Here is a 17,032-nt window from a genome sequence, read left to right as displayed (position 1 = left end):
GCAAGTGAAGACAAGAATTGTTTATCATTCTTTTCTCTGAACTTCTCACAGCCTTCCCCAGGACTATGCCTGGGAAAGTTGTGCCTTGCTCTCTGTGGCCAGAGAGCTGCTGCCACGTTTGTATTCTTTTCCAATGCTATAACATTTATCCTAATTGTGTTCTTGCATTCATGGATGCCTAAAACAGACTACAATGATCACAAGCAGAATACAAGAATATTGGTGATTAATGACATTCATTAAGAAAATTGAGACTTACACAAAAACACCTCTAACATCTCAGAAAAGATGGTATTTTCTACTTAGGCTTTTAGTTAAACAATGTGACTAACAGTAATGAAAAATTACCTTTCCACACACTTTCTCATGAAGAAGAAGCATCCAGTTTAGTGACCACCATGATTGTTTTTGTTGTTAAAAATAATGCTGTTTTCTGTGTGTCCCACCAACCTGCTGTGAAGATCACGTCTTGAAGGAAAAGCGTGACAAGCAAACAAATTGTTGTGGGGGAATCAACAGCAGCCTCACAAAAGTTAGGAGTGTCTTCCTGGAAAGGCATTGATGGCCCATGAAAACCTGTGTCTCTCACTGAGTGAAAATCACATTTCAAACCAGAAGCCAATTTTCAGGAAGAATTACATGACCAAGGACAATGTGAAGCAACACAACCACCTCACTCGAGTGAATCGATGATCAAAGCACACGAAGCAATGCCCTAGATCTTACCTCTATGAAATATGTATCAAACCCTTTCTAGGTGAAAGACCACGAAATACACTAGAATACCATCCATGCACTCATCTTCCATTAAATATCCATGCAATACACCTTCTAGTGATTTTCACAAAGGGTTTTCAAGGCAATATCCATCCCTGACACTGACTTGAGTAACTTCAGAGGAGACAGAGCTTTGCGCAGGGTTTTTTATAGCACGGGTATAATTTCCCTGTCTCAGCTACAGTGTATTCCTACCATTCAGATTAATCAATACTTCATCTTAAAATCAGCTCAAGCCACAGATGAAAGATTTCAGAGATAACTTTTCAGACGCCCCTTACAACCACAACTAATCGTTGTAATTGCTATGCCCAGAATTCGGTCTCTTGACAAGCGAGAGCAGAGGTGCAATTGCCTCGAAAGCAAACAAGATTTGAGGCTGGGCCATGCCCTGAGCAGCAGCGCCCACGCGAGCAGATGGAGAAGCCCTTCCCCGCCGCCCGCGCCGCACTCCGTGAGGGGAAAGGGGCACAATGGAGCTCAGAACGTTCCCGCCGGGCGCCGCGGGCCGGGCGGGCAGCGCACCGCGGCGCACCGCCGCTTCCGGCTTCCGCGCGGCCGCCCGAGCCAGGTTGGAGCGGGGGCGGAGGCGGGAATGGGAATGGGAATGGGAATGGGAATGGGAATGGGAATGGGAATGGGAATGGGAATGGGAATGGGAATGGAGGGGGCAGGCCCGGGCCCGGGGCGCTGAAGGGGCGATGGTGCCTCAGAGGGGCCGGGCTAGAGGCGCTGAGGGTCTCGGTTCCGGGCCCTTACGGCTTCCGTGCCCGAGCAAGCAAAGCGGTGTCCGGCTCCCCCATAGTCGAGTGCCGGGGAGCGCGGAGCGCGGCGATCCAGGTCGGCAGCAGCGTGATGCGGCAGGTTCGGGGCACCTGAGTACCGAAGATGAGGGAAGCGCTAAAGGCTGAGCGCCGGCAGTGTGCGTGCACACGCCAGGAGCAGCCCTGTTGTCGGCGCTTCTCCCCCGGCCTCGGAGCGGATCTGGTCCGGCTCCCGGCGGGCCCAGGGCCGGTGCTGAGGAGGCGGTGGGTATGAGGGCACCTGAGGAAAGCCCCGCACACCTGGGCACTAACAGCACAGCGGGCCCAGGGCCGGTGCTGAGGACGCAGTGGGTATGAGGGCACCTGAGGAAAGCCCCTCACAGTGGGCACTAACAGCACAGCAGGCTCAGGGCCGGTGCTGAGGAGGCAGTGGGTGAGAGCGGCATCTGAGGAAAGCCCCGCACAGTGGGCACTGACAGCACAGCAGGCCCAGGGCCGGTGCTGAGGACGCAGTGGGTATGAGGGCACTTGAGGAAAGCCCCGCACACTAGGGCACTGACAGCACAGCGGGCCCAGGGCCGGTGCTGAGGAGGCAGTGGGTGAGAGGGCACCTGAGGAAAGCCCCGCACACTGGGCACTAACAGCACAGCGGGCCCAGGGCCGGTGCTGAGGACGCAGTGGGTATGAGGGCACCTGAGGAAAGCCCCGCACACCGTGGGCACTGACAGCACAGCAGGCCCAGGGCCGGTGCTGAGGAGGCAGTGGGTGAGAGGGCACCTGAGGAAAGCCCCGCACACCTGGGCACTGACAGCACAGCAGCCCCCGGGTGCTGCAGGCCCACCGTTTTTAGCCACCTTGCTTTTAAAAGGTGGAGTAAGTCATGGGCATCACAGCAGGGTGGTCAGTGTTCCACCAGATAATGAGGCAAGGCACAGAAGATCCAGGAACCTGCAGTCCAGGTGCAGTCCGGGTGTGTCTTTGCAGCCTCACCAAGGACAAGAAGCTGTGATTTCAGCAGAACTTAGAGGCCGGACATTGTGCACCTCACAGCACGACCACCATTCTTTGGAGGTGCTGTGGGAAATCCGTAGTCTTTGCCCCTGGTTGCCTTAGCAAATAATGCAGCAGAAGAGTAACAGGAGGTGAAAATTTACAGAGAGGAACAGAGTGCTGGCAACCCAATACTCACATAACATATTTTAGGGGTTTTCCTTTGAACTATTCACCTCATTCCTGCATAGCCTCCCAATATCTGAGCTCTGCTCCTCGTGCCACAGCATCAGCCATTGAGCTGGAGAGCCATGCTCACTCCCACAGCTGCTGCTGTCACCCAGGCACAGCATTTCACTCCTGAGGAGGAAGCTTCAAATGGTGAAACAGCCTTTGTGTAGAATGCTTCCCATGCAGGAGCTCCAGTGCTCTGTAGGGCAGCACAGTTGTACCCTCTGGGGCTGAGGGGGGAGCCATGCATGGGCCTACAGCCTCTTATTTTAGGTTCTTCAGATGCACTTTTCTCTCCCACACACCCCTCAGGGGTGTGGACTGCAGACAGAATCCACTGGATCTTTCCTGCCTGAGCGTTTGGTAACAGTGTGCCAAAAGTGAAGGTAGAACACTCTGCAGAGGCATTTGAATACTAATTAGTGGTTTCAAAAGGTGATATTCTGCTTTGAAAGGAATTGAAGGTAGACAGGGTTTATGCTGTCATAATTTTTGGAATCATAACATTGTTAAGCTCTAGTCCAAAAATTACAAATACAGTAAATTTCTTTAAAAATTTGATCCCAGGACAAAGACAACAAACAACCTAAATGAAAGCTCAGAGGGAAAGAGTGATAAGAATATTGATCTACAGGATGTTGTTCTTATTGGACGGTGTTTGAAAGCATTGATTCACTCAACAACTTTGCTAAGGGGACCTGACATTGCAGTTCTGTTGTTACTTAGTTCAGTGCAACTTTCTGAAAACTGCCATCTAAAATTTCCCATAGCCTGTGTCCTCAGGAGGCGCTGGGGCAGTGCTTTTCATGAAAACAGTTTGTCATTTTGGTGCTTTCCATTATGAGGGAATGGGAAGAAGTCAAGATATAAATACTAACCATTAGATTCTGTTGTTAAATCAGCATTTGAGTGGTTTGAAAATTAGTGTGGAGCCTGATATTGGACTCCCAGTGTCAGAAATGTCACACTCTAGAATAATGACAGTTGCCAGCAGGCAGCACAGCAATATAATTTTGACTACAAAATATGACACTAATACAATTTAAACATAGTGCAAAATGCAACAGCGCAGGAAAACTGATTTATGTGTGCTATCAAAAGCAAATTTTAGTATCTGGTCAGGACAATATATTTCTGTGTTCAGGAAAGTTAGGATTCTTTGGTTTATAAGACCTTTTGAATGAAGATACCAATTTTTCTTCCAAGTTGAAGCTGCTAGAATTGACTGCCTGTTGATGCTGCAACTGTCCTTACAGATGCTTACTAAACAGGCAAGGTAAACCAAAACCAGAGGTCCATCATGAATAAACCTACAGATAGTAATGGTTTCATTTTTTTTAAGGCAAAACCCTTCAAAGAGAGTTAAACACAAAGTTCAAGGCTAGCAAAGTTTTCTAGATCACAAGATTCTTTATGGTTCATCACATGGCTCTTCCTCGTGGATTGTCCCCCTTATTCTGCGTTTCAAAAGAAACTTTCAGACAAGGAAGTGAATGGAGATGAAGCACAGTTAATGCAGGAACTGTAAAATCCAGGTTTAGTGCTGGATGTGTCCATGTATTTACTTACCTAGTTTTATGTGCATTCAGCCCATACCTGTTTTTCCCCCCACAGAGAGTAAACATGCCTAAAAAGAAGACCGGTGCTCGTAAGAAAGCGGAGAACCGTCGGGAGCGTGAGAAGCAGATAAGGGCTTCACGAGCCAACATAGACTTGGCCAAACATCCTTGTAATGCCTCGATGGTAAAGTGACCTCAAGTATTCTGTATTAAAATACCTAATTTTGATTATGTAAACCCAGTGATAACACCTTGAATGCATTTAATGCCACTAGAATGTCATTCTTCCTGCTATCCTTCCTATTTAAGGTTACGTTTGCACCAGACAGAATACTGATTAAAAGGTTTGGATCCTAATTGTAACTCCCTGTGGAGGTCTGTAAATTTTATATATTTTTCCTAGAATGAAAATAATTAACCAGAGTTGTATTTTTTCTTTTTAGGAATGTGATAAGTGCCAAAGGTAAGAATTTTTATCCTTCTAAAACCAATAGTTTAGTATTTGTTTCAGACATTTTACACGTATTTTTAATGCTTTCTTTTAAAGCTTAATACTTTATTTTTGTTTTTTCACCTCCATGTGCCTAGACGACAGAAGAATCGAGCTTTTTGTTACTTCTGTAATTCTGTTCAGAAATTGCCCATTTGTGCACAATGTGGTGAGTAGAAGTAATGAATGAAAACAAGCTGTCCTCAGTCCGGTTTCTGATGTTAAACTCTCAGTGTCTGTGTTACAGTGGCTTTATCTTAAAGTACCTCTGTGATGTGGAGCAGGTTCTTTTGAATCTGCTGTGAATATCCACCTTGGGAATTGATCTTCTTTGATCAGTATATATGCCTCTAACCCCCAGAGGCTTGCAAGCCTGGATCATGGCTTGTCTTCTTTGGAAACAATTGTCTCACTTCCTTTTAGGTTTGAGAAATCTGACTGTTTCCATAGATTGACCATGTGGAGCATTGTTTCATAACAGCAGTAAAACTAAAAAAGCTCTGACTGCTAGCAAGGCACCAATAAATACTGCTTTTTTTAGGGATTATATAATTTCTGATCAATATCAATTAAAGCATCAATATATTATTCACCTTGCATGGGGTTGTAATGTAATATGCAGCTCTTGTTATTTATGTGGGCTTGAGGGCTGATGCTTTGAAATTAGAAGAGAAGGACTCCTAGTGACAGAACTGCTCTGAATCAGGCTAAAACGCCCTTTTGTTTTTAAACAGGTGCTTGCTTGCAGGAGATGTTGATATTCATTTAATACTGAGGTGAATGTTCTACTGTTTCAACACATCACTGCAGATGTTCAATTTGTCATTAAGCAATTTGGCTTGTTTTGGAGTTTGACTCTCAGAGCTGTTAATGTGCAGTTTTCAGTGCCTTTGTTGTGACCTGCAGATACTGAGCATTTCTGGGAGCATTTCTGTTAAATGTGCAGTGGCAGTGTGTCACCCTTCATGAGTCTCCTTTCTGTCACCATGCAGTGAAGTACTAACAACATGCTCTCTGTTTTATGTTCATATCTGTGTGTTGCATTTATCTTAATCTGGAGGAAAAACATTACTATCAGCAACCATAATACTATATTGAGACCCATGGTTTTCCAAATGAAGACCATTAGAGCTGTTTGATGATGCTTAGTCAAGCATTGGGGACTCTAAAACAACAGCATCTTTGTTAGAGGAGCCCGTGAGGGATGGGAGCAAGGTAGCTCTGTTCCAGTGCTCCACACCCAGTAATGTCCCCACCACCTCTCACTGCCCAGCTCAGCTGCTTTTATGGTGGGTCAGAAGTAGCAGTGGTTTTAAACATAAGGTTTCATTGCTGGTCTTTGACTTTAGTTTTGTTCTTTGTTTTGACATTTGACATTTTTTGCCAGTGCTTCAAAACACAGAGCAAGACCAATACATTGTCTTATTATCTCAGTACAGGGGCAAGAGATTTGACTGAAAACAGACAATAATTAATTTAACCTAATGGAGGTGTGAAGGTGGATTGCAGAATGCAGCAAGAATGCAAACACCTTTGCTTGCATTATTTTTACCTAGATTTATGGATAAGCACAGGCATTTAGTTGAAGTACTGTTCTTACATAAACATGCACTCTATTTTTTTTAAATTTTATTTTTACATAGTTTTCTTATGGTTGCTTGCCTTTTTATTTTAAACAGGAAAAACCAAATGCATGATGAAGTCTTCTGACTGTGTTATAAAACATGCTGGTGTGTACAGTACTGGACTAGCTATGGTGGTATGTATACAAAATTCCAGCCCTCTTTGCACTATGAGAATATTCTGGGCAAATCTTCTGGAAAAATGATAAAACAGATTTATGGGATGATAGCATGTACCATGCCAAATTTGGTTTTGTCCTTGCTTTTCTGTAACAAACTGATTTTTCCCTTATACTGAAACCCCCAAAGTTTTAAGTTTTAGATTCAGCTCCTGCAAACACCAGCACATGTCCTGGATGCTAATGGATCTGTGTTGGTGGCAGGCCCTAAGCACATGCATGCACCACAGACAATTCCCAGCCTTCATTAAAATGTAGGATTATTCTGCAGAAACCTGCAGACTTTTGTTGCTGTTGTTTTAGTACTGCAGAGATTGTCAGTAACACAGACAGGAATCTGTTCCACTAGAGGGGAATTTTAATGAACAAACCCCCTCTTTTGGGCTCTTAATTAATCATAGCTTCGGGCCTTTGAAGTTTTGTTCTTAGAAGGACATGTTAGTTTCTGGAAAGCAAGTTGTGACTGTCACAGCCTCTGGATTAAATGATCTAAACCTCTGTCCTGTTGCTGCCTGCAGCTGGCCATCAGCTGTTCTCAGTAACACAGCCAGCCTTAACGTGCATTCACTGATGCAGGAGTGAACACATCAACACTTAAATTTGGATTCATCATTGTTTTCTTAGCTTTGTGTGCATGTAATGCACATAGTAATTAGTTACCTGTGGGCTGAGAGGGCTTCTTAAATGCTACAGTTAAAGATAGCTGAAGCGGAGATCTTACAATTTAATCAAAATAAAAGTTAAAGAGTCTAACTTACTTCTAATGGCTTATTTGTTCTTTGCTCTCTACAGAGCTTGTGCTCTAATATAGTAGAGTTTAAAATCCAAGTGAGTGATTTCAGCTTTAAGAGTCTAAAGGCATTTTTCAGGTATTTGAAATTTCATTTTTGCCAGAACATTGTTATCGTTTATGGATCCCAGGTTTCAACTGGAGGACACAATTTTCCATGTGCGAAGTGTGTGATAAGAAATGTAAAAACCAGGATTGAGATAGGTAACCAAATTATTTTGCATCATACGTAATCCTGCAGAAATCAATAACAAACAAGCATGAACTGTGGTGGAGCAGCTTGGTCGGAACACTCGGAAAACTGGTTTGGTTCGATACTCTCACTCAGCCAAAGTGAGCCCATGGAGAGAATGGATACTAGGATATGTTGAGGATTATGGGATAAGTCTCTCTGTTGGTATTGCAGAAGTCCTGAGATGATATCTTGCTGTGATTGCAGGGTGCAATCTGTGATTTCTGTGAAGCCTGGGTGTGTCACGGGAGGAAGTGTCTCAGCACCCACGCGTGTATGTGCCCTCTGGCAGATGCAGAATGCGTTGAGTGTGAAAGAAGTGTCTGGGACCATGGTAGGTTGCTCACATTTAAAAATACGAACATATAAATTACACTTCTTTCCTTGCATTGCTTAAGTGAGTGCACCTATATTCTTAACATAGCCTTTTTGGTCTTCATTAAATTAGTCCTTGCAGTATGTTTGTTCAAAGCAAGGATTCTCCCTGTTTTAAAAACAGTCATTTTACAGTGGGGAAAGTAAATTACCTGCTCAAGAACATACAGTGCACAATTCAGGGATGATTATGTTATCTAAATTATAATGGTTTTATCAGCTTAATTATTCACATAATTAAGCACTGCATCAAATTGCCAACACAGTTTTCTGCCATTCTTACTCCATTCTTCTGCACTAGCACGGGTATTTGGATTCCCAGTTGCTTAGGAAACCATACTGATCTCCTTTTCTGAATCTTTTAAAGTGTTTATTTCAAGTGTGTATCAGAGCTGAGCAGAGAAGACTGGATGAGAGTGTGATCTGATTTAAAGAAAAATAGTTAATGCTACAGTCAAAATGAAGAAAAATACTAGAAGTAATGCTTGCTTTATAGTTATACTGTCTTATATTGTAGGATAGGAGGTATTTTTCGGTGTAAAAATGGATAGCAGTGTCTAATTTAGGACCTTGAAGCATTTGTCACAGAAGGGAGAACTGGTCTTCAGTCAAAACTACTGCCTAAATTGTTTGCAGAGCAGGACTTGATGCCTCTGTCCATTGTTGATTCTTTTGCCTTGATAAATCTTTCAGGAGGCAGAATATTCGCCTGCTCTTTTTGCCATGATTTTCTCTGTGAAGATGATCAGTTTGAACATCAAGCCAGCTGCCAAGTTCTGGAAGCAGAGACATTTAAATGTAAGTTAGTTATTCATAATCCCTTTCACCACAGCAAAGCAGACTCTCTACTTGTTTCCTCTGTGCTCCAGAATACTCTCCATCACCTTTCCCAAGTAGATTTTGCCACCCCTGGAGGGAAGGGCCTGTTTTCTATGTACTGGCTTTTGGTATCCAGTTTTCCAGACTACAACTTTTTTCTCTTTCATGGCCCTTCCTCCATGCCAGAGCATACCTGGCAGTTGTTTTCCTGCCAGGCTCTTACAGGCCTCCCAAGGGAAGCTGCCTTTGCAGGAGCCAGCATTCTCCAAAGTTGGAGTGTTGGCAGTAGCAGGACTGCAGCAAAACAACTGGAACTGCTGATGCTGCTTTTTCACTGCACCAAGCTCTGCAGGCAGAAGGAGCTGTCTTCCACTCGTCTGACCCAGGGATGAACTAGTTCTAGATCCCTGTTCCTCCTGGAAGACAGCTGCCCTAAACAATGCCACCTATCTTAGCCTGGCTAAACCTTCCCAGGTTGCTGTGAAAGGCCTGAGTCCTGGTGAAAGGTTAGCAGTTGCTCAAGTCCTGAGGAAGGCTGTGACTCAGCAGTCATCATCTGACTCAGTGAGACAGGGTGAGCACAGAAGGAAGTGACAAAAATAGTCCCAGAGCATGATTTCAGTGTTCATTTCCTCACTTACCAGTGGACTGTGGACACGTGTCAGTAGTGTATCAATTGCTGATACATGTTCACTCTTTCTGAGTAAAGAACAGGTAGCTGAACATTTTATGTCCTTTTGAAATTTGATTAATTGTGTGGACAAAACTGCTGTTTGTAAGAGGACATGATGGCCATGCCTGACATTGCTCACCCATTACTCATCTCTGGCTGAAACAGGGTATCTTCAAGAGAAGATAAAAAAAAGAACAACAATAAAACAAAACAAGCCAAGACTATGCATATTTGAAATAACTAAATTTTTCTAGCAGCATTTCTTGCCTACCCACCATTAAATAGGATTTGATTTATCACAAGACAAGCATTTGTTTGTCCTTCCCAAAACTTGTATGCATGTATCTTGACTATTGCAACATTTTCAGTTCTTATTGTAGAAATTGCAGGTGCTCTTTATCATAATGCTGTTTTCCTTTGAACTGGCTAATCTCTTGTCCTAATTGATTTCTCCTGGTCCAGAATATTTGTGATTTCAGTGTTTTAATCAGTGTCTTTAGACATCTCTTATCTTCTTTTCATCTTCCATACTTTTGTTCCTAGCCAGCTATTTTTTAAGCCTTGCTTAGCTTCTCTTGATGTATTCTGCCGGAATTCCCTAGATGTATTCTGCCAGAATACATTTTCTTCCTGCAGAGCAATATTGAGGCAGCAACAGCTGTTCCATAGGAATGTTTCTTCAGTGATTGTTGGAAGCTCTCAATTCACAGATGTGGTATCACACCCTAAATAGAGAGAGAATTTTTGGAGGGTTTTCACTGTGTTTTGTGGCACAGAGCAGATTTCGTAGAGACAAGATTTTTGTCAGTGAGGTAACAAGATTATAAAACTTGTATTTTTACAGAAGACATGAACTTCAAATGTGGTCATGTGATTGTAGTGTAAATCCATTTTAGCTGTGAAAATGGTGCTGTTACTTTCCATCACTATCTGAGAGAGGTTTTTAAAGTGCAGGTACTCAAAAAACAATGAATATATTCAGCATCAGCATTTCCAGTTCCATCTTTAAACATGCCATAGCTCTAAATCCCACGTCTGTCCTGCTCATGTGAACTCATCATATTTATTACTTCAGATTGAAAAACTGCTGTCATAGGGGTTAGACAAGGAGGAAAGGAATGAGTACTTGCACAGAAACTGGAATGTACGTGTTACTGCTTCTTGAGGAGTAACTATTCACCAAACTTCGTGTTGCTGCCAATTCCTGAGTGTTTGCCTTTACTGTACTCCCTCTAGTGGAATAATAAAAACAATTTGAAGCTCAAGACAAGTTAAATTTTGGCCACTGATTCTGCTCCTTACAGCTTGTGTGCCAGCTCCAGTTCTTTAACACATAGATTCTCTTATGAAGTTTTGTGCAGTCAAGTACATTTCCAGAGGATATGACAGAAAATACAGAATGTAACAACTTTTCCAGGTTTGGAAGTTGGCAAGCTTAAAGTGTTCTTACATCTCTAGCACTCCTTCATCTGAATGCTGTGAGAAAAGGAAAAGCAAGATGAGACCTTAACACTAAATTGGTTCTGAAACCTCAGGTTTTAAAAGTTTAGAAGCTCAAGAAATAGTTAACCGCTTCTCCCTTCTTGAAATTTCATTTTTTGTGTCAAAGTGAGGTTTAGAGTTAAGAAAATCTAGTAAAATGGTACTGTGGGGTAAAATGACTGATTCACATTGCCAGAGTACAGTGGTGTCAGGGAATTAGAAATAAATGCCTCAATTATGGTATTGCATACTTTTACAAGGTTTTAAAAACATGACAGGTCTGTAGTTTCCTAGTACTGAATTTGTCATACTGCTTTTCTCCAACAGGTGTCTCCTGTAACAGGCTGGGGCAGCATTCCTGCCTGCGTTGCAAGGTAAAGAGTAAAGACATTTGTGAGGAGCTGATTTTAGGCTTATTCTCCTTGGCCTCCAAGGCTGGTATCAGGCCTTGCCACATCTTCCTCTCTATGATTAAAAGGAAGTTCATACTTTTGTATTAGTTCCTGTAGCCTGGGGTCAAACCTGTGGGGGACAAAAGGTCTTATACCTGTGCTTGCCTGTGAGCCACAAGACAGAGTGAGGTGATCTTCAAAGAGCCCAGCTCTCTTTGTTTAAGTTGGGCCTGCAATGTGTTGGGGCTTTAAAAAACAACCAAGACAACAAAATAAATCCTTGGTCGTGAACAGAATCCAAGGCTTTGGAACATGCTTTGATCCAGTGTGGAACTGCAACGATTAGAAAAGTTGTTCTTTTAAACAGTCAAGTGATTATCTGACTAGAAATCACTGCATCCAAAGGAATAATCTCCACAGCTAATCCAGTTTTCCATATGAACAGGGTGATTTGTTTGCATTGGGCTTACGTTTTTACACACTCAGAAGTAATTTTGTATAAAAAGTTCCACCTGCTGCATCATCAGCATTGTCCAGATTTCTCCAGGTGCTGGTTCATTGCCTGCTCTTACTCTTCTTACCTTCCATATGTTTTCCCTGCATCTCCCATGGCATCGGTGGCCTGTTCCAAATAGTTCCTTTTTCCAGGTATTTTCACTGCACCCTGGTGCTCAGCATGTGAACTTCCCATCTCTAATTTTTTCCTTCAGGCTCCTGCATAGTGTTGTTCTGGCATACATCTCATTATGTTTATTTAAGCTTGTCAACACAAACCCAAGTTTGCCAGGCTCCTTGTGGGCAGCACTGCAATGCAGCCCTGGATTATGTTACTGTCTCTGCATGTTTATTGGCACTTTTATTCAGCCTCTTCCCCATAAACCCTGGAACCACATTGAACACAGAGTGGTTCCTCTGTGCACAGACCCCATGTCCACTGCAAGAGAGACCTCATTAAATTTTAATCCTAGCCAGAAAACCCTGCTGCTGTTAGACACAGTTTTGCTTGCTTGTTGTTGAAGAATGTGCTTCTGTGATTAAAACCTTTGGCCTTTGTACTCTCCCTTCAACACACAGGCTTGTTTTTGTGACGATCATGTGCGAAGTAAGGTTTTCAAGCAGGAAAAAGGGAAAAAGCCTCCTTGCCCTAAATGTGGCCATGAAACTCAGCAGACAAAGGATCTGAGCATGTCAAGTAAGCCAGTTTCTCTAGCTGACAAGCCATACAAGTGCCATTAGTGATTAATTTCTACCTAGGAGCACTGACTAACGTCTGGTTACGTTCAATTGTTTTGCACAGTTTTGCTTCATTTGTTTTGAGAAAAACTTTGTGTTTCCGAGTTCTGGAATTGACCAGTCTCATTCTTAACAATTAATTCATTCCAAGAAAATGAAAGCTTTTGTCTAGTTTGAGATTTTAGTTGTGGATAAATGAAAAATAATTGCCATTTAAACTACTCTTCAAGTAGTGAAAAAAAGAAATGAAATGTTAGTTGTGGAACATGATGATTTTTCTTTGCTTGCAGCACGTTCATTGAAATTTGGCCGACAGACTGGAGGAGAAGATGCAGATGGAGCTTCTGGTTATGATGCCTACTGGAAAAACCTTTCCTCCAGCAAGAGTGGGGAGGCAGGTGACCGTGAGGATGACTATGATGAGTATGAAGCAGAAGATGATGATGAAGATGACAATGATGAGCGAGGGAAGGATTCAGATTCTGAGGCCACGGATGTATTCAGCAATTTGAATTTAGGAAGGACCTATGCTAGTGGGTATGCACATTATGAGGAATCAGAAGATTAAGCTTAGTATGCTGGCTTTGGAAGGAGCCAAGCAACGCTTCACTGAGTTGTGTACATGCTAGTAGGGTAGCTCTGTCAGGTACTTATGTATCAGAGTTAGAGAGCAAAGAATGTGGCACTTCTGCAGTAACTCCAAAGGACATTTTTCCTGTAGATGAACTGATGTTAGGTTTGGGACTGGGGGAGAAAATCAAGGTATTTTTAGTCCCCTAAACAACAGAATGGTTTTGTCCTTGAGTTACTGAGTATAATGGTTCAATACCATTTCTCCTATCAACACAGGAATGTGGGAAAGCTGTAGCTGTTGCTTCCATTTGCCCATCAGAAACTAAGTTATTTTTTACAATAATTTTGTTAACTGATTTCATACATTATGCAGTGGTGGGTTGGTGACTGCATTTTTTTTGGTCTGCACAATAAAAGTCAACTGCATTATCTAATGACCTGTCATAATTATTGATCTCCCTTGAATAGCTGGAAAGCAGGTTGTGTACAAAGTATAACTTGACACTGAAATTACTTCCTTGTTTATGTCAGTATGGCAGATCAATGTAGTTCTTTGTATATTTGCACATCACCTTTTCAGTATTTTTATTATTAGATATTAATTGGTGGGGCTATATATAGTCACTATCAGAGCACCCCAGATAATCAAAACTTTTATGGAAGTAAAATGTTGGTATCCTTTCTGCCACAAAAATCTGTAAGGCATCTGAAAAGAAGACTGGTTTCTTCTGTATCTAGCCTTCAACTCTTTTCCTTGCATATGATAAAAAAAAAAATAGATAGGAAACAACACTGTACGTGAATTGAGAAGGTGAGAAAGCATGGGGGATTCAAAATGCTGGGTCCAAACACTATCCTGTGCAAGCCTGCCAGTACAAGGCAAACGATCGGCACTCTGAGCTGAGACGGTGACACCTGCAGAAGTGTTCGCAGTGTTCTGATTGGAAAGTGAACATGTTCGTTACCCATCTACAGATCTAAGTGATGGCATTTATTTTCCCTCTGTAAGGGAATGTTTTACAGCAGACTGATCATGATACAAGGGCAGCCAACCTAAAGTGTTGCTCCAGCTTTCTAAATGCCACGCCTTAATGCAAGAGAGCCCTTTTTGTTATCTGTCAAATACCTGAACTGATTATACCATTACCTCCTTTTGTGGTGTTTCTCTACTCTTTCTTAACAGCTAAAGGTCATGTTTTAGCAGAGCATACCCTGTTAAGCTCATTTTTAATGATGTTAAGATTGCCAGATGAACATTTTGTAGCAAAACAGGATTGGAAAACCTGGTCTTGATACTTTCTTCCTAAATGCATCTCCTACCAAATGCATGAAAGACAAGAGCTGGGGCTCATCCAGGACAAAAGCAAACTGCCAGATAGTACAATTGGTTATGGCAGCTGAGGGAGAAACTCTATAGGAGAGAGGGGCACAACTGGTGAGTGCATGCCTTCAGAACTGGAGAGGAAATAAGTCAATGCACTGTGTGAAAGCCAAATCCCCTTCAAACATTGAAACATCCAACATTGTGTGCAAAGGCCTATCTTAAATGATGTACCTGAGAGATGTCTTGATTAGTCTTTGTCATAACCAAACTTGAAGTGATGGGAGCAGGACACCTGCCAGTTCAACACTGATTATTTATTTGTGAAATTGGCATGTGAGAGAGCTTCATGGGGTCCAAAAACTGCTCAGCTTCACGTGGTCCAAAAACTTCCACATTGAGTCCATCTGTGATTGGTCAATTCCAGCAACAATGCCAGGTTTTAAATCTTGGCTGATGTTTCAAATATACATCAGTAGCAAGTCCTATACAGAACTGAGGAAAATACATGTGCTTATCCATATATGTAAAATTATGGCTGCTTGTATGTAATTTATTAATATTACTTAGCCAAACAAAACCCCTCTTTAAGGTTCTTGGCTCTTGAATTAGATTTTCCCCTCTGAAATCTGCTGCTGTCACTGGCTGTGCCAAAGGCTGCTGACATAACAGAATTAATCATCATAATCAGGATAAGAATTATTCATTTTCTCATTGAAGTGCCCTTGCACTGATCCTTGCTAGATCAATACTCCAGAGCTAATGTGAGCTCCTGTGGCACATTGGAAGTGAGAGTCACAGCAGTGCCTGCAGCAGATGCTCAAGGTACCTGCTGTAATTTAGCAAGGTCACTTCTCAGTGGACATTCATTTGCTTTTCTTTTGTGCTGCTGTTCAGACCATTGAAAACGCCTGTGCTGTCAGCCTGTCTGGAAATTGGGATCAGGAATTAGCCCTGCAGTGCCTGGCCTTCCAGGGGTCAGAACAGGCAAGTTTAAGCTGCTTTAAAGTAATCTGGTGGATTCAGGCTGGAACAGACAAACATGTCAATCTGTGGCAACACAGGCCAGATAGGATGTGATGTGTTGTGTTTTCTCTGCTTATTCAGTACAGCTTAAAGCAGGTGCTCTGTTTGGGACAGGCTTGCTTTCAGAGAAAGTGCATAATTTTGGTTATCTTAAGGTAAATGGAAGGAACAGGATGGAACAGAACATGAACATGTATTCTGACTTCATTGAAAAGCAGGTCAGGTACAAAATCATATTGGCTCAGTTTTTCTTCATTGCTTACATTTCCTTTAAAAATACTGTCCCTGGTTAAAGGACTCTCTGATTTGAGAGTGGGACAGTTCTAACATGTAACCATGAGTTATGTGTTGTACTCCAGGAAACTAAGACCTTGATAAAATCTTACACTTCAGGTTTTTTAACCTCTGTGATGATCACTTAAACAAAGCTTAAGTAGGACTTGAATTAAAATCACAGCAGCATTTATTGTGCCTATAGAACCTGAAAAAAAAAAAGCTGTGGTCACCTCTGCAAGCTCTTGCATTTGTTTATTATGGTGACAGCACCAGCTCATTATGAATTCATTGGGTGCTCCTGTAGATTTAATGCATTTTCCTTTAAACTCAGGTGTAATTTAGCACCTGTGACTGGGAGTCTTTTGATCAATCCAGTATTGCTCGTTTTCTTTCCAGAAAATGAATGGGAAGATCATTATAATGTACTGAGCAGCTGAAAAAGTACTAGCAGGCATGTCACAGAGAATTAGAGGCCAACCTTAGAGGTGCTCAGAGTCCTCTTTGTTTAGGCAGAAAGGTATTAGTGTGTCTTGCAGGACATTACATGCATCTGTCCAAGTCCTGATTCTATTTCCAGAGGAGCCAATGGCAAAGTTCCTATTTATCCAAGTGGAAACAATTCAATAATCTTCAGTATCTACAGTTCATCTCAAATGTCAGGAGGTGTTAATGGAACACAACATGAGCATAAGCAGAAGTGGGGAAGATGAAGCAAAGCTTTTAACATGAGGTTAATATGTTAACCATTAGCATGAAAATATTAGTTCTAAATTTCAACAGTTTCACTGGAAAGTGCTCTCAAGACTGAAAGAGGAAGCTGCTTAAAGCAGGAAGAGATCCAATTCTACAAGATGCAGAAATGTAATTACTCATCTCCCGGAAGTCTTCGTGTAATTCATGAATATTTTCTAAAAGCTCAAAGCACTTAGGACATAGACAAATTTTATCATCTCTTTTTTTAGGTACATAAATAGAAAACACAGTAGTTGACAAAATCACAGCCTGTCCAGTTGGCAGCAGCCATCTGCAGCTTGGACTCTTCATCTCCTACCCATGAAGCTCCAGACTAAACATATTTTATGACACTCCTTTATTAAGATTATGTGTGCTGTAATTGGCTACTACACATGGGAAATTTGAAGCAAAGCCTAGTTTTTAAGCAGGTTTGCTTAAAAGATCAGCAAGACAATGTCAGAGATGGGAAGAATAATCCATAGAAAAGCCACTA

At 42.2% G+C, this 17,032-nt stretch overlaps 1 protein-coding gene across 4 annotated transcripts; it reads left to right on the top strand.

Moving 5' to 3' along the window:
• The first annotated feature begins 1,228 nt into the window (after nt 1–1,228).
• On the top strand, nt 1,229–13,615 carry ZNF330 (zinc finger protein 330). Of its 4 annotated transcripts, none has more exons than XM_030948308.1 (10): nt 1,229–1,348; nt 4,377–4,505; nt 4,765–4,784; nt 4,910–4,980; nt 6,491–6,570; nt 7,842–7,968; nt 8,703–8,807; nt 11,311–11,357; nt 12,450–12,567; nt 12,899–13,615. In XM_030948308.1, exons 2-10 carry the CDS (start codon nt 4,386–4,388, stop codon nt 13,174–13,176), a joined length of 966 nt encoding a protein of 321 aa, XP_030804168.1. In that variant the 5' UTR covers nt 1,229–1,348; nt 4,377–4,385; the 3' UTR covers nt 13,177–13,615. The 4 variants fall into 4 exon arrangements, with proteins under 4 accessions (XP_030804168.1, XP_030804169.1, XP_030804167.1 ...); XM_030948309.1 differs by lacking the exon at nt 1,229–1,348 and adding an exon at nt 1,469–1,617; XM_030948307.1 differs by lacking the exon at nt 1,229–1,348 and adding an exon at nt 1,469–1,641.
• The last annotated feature ends 3,417 nt before the right edge of the window (nt 13,616–17,032 follow it).

The sequence above is a fragment of the Camarhynchus parvulus genome, chromosome 4 (assembly GCF_901933205.1).
Source record: "Camarhynchus parvulus chromosome 4, STF_HiC, whole genome shotgun sequence".
Classification (NCBI taxonomy): Eukaryota; Metazoa; Chordata; class Aves; order Passeriformes; family Thraupidae; genus Camarhynchus; species Camarhynchus parvulus.
Note: the sequence above shows the minus strand (reverse complement) of the source record. Positions and strands in the feature narration are given on the sequence as shown.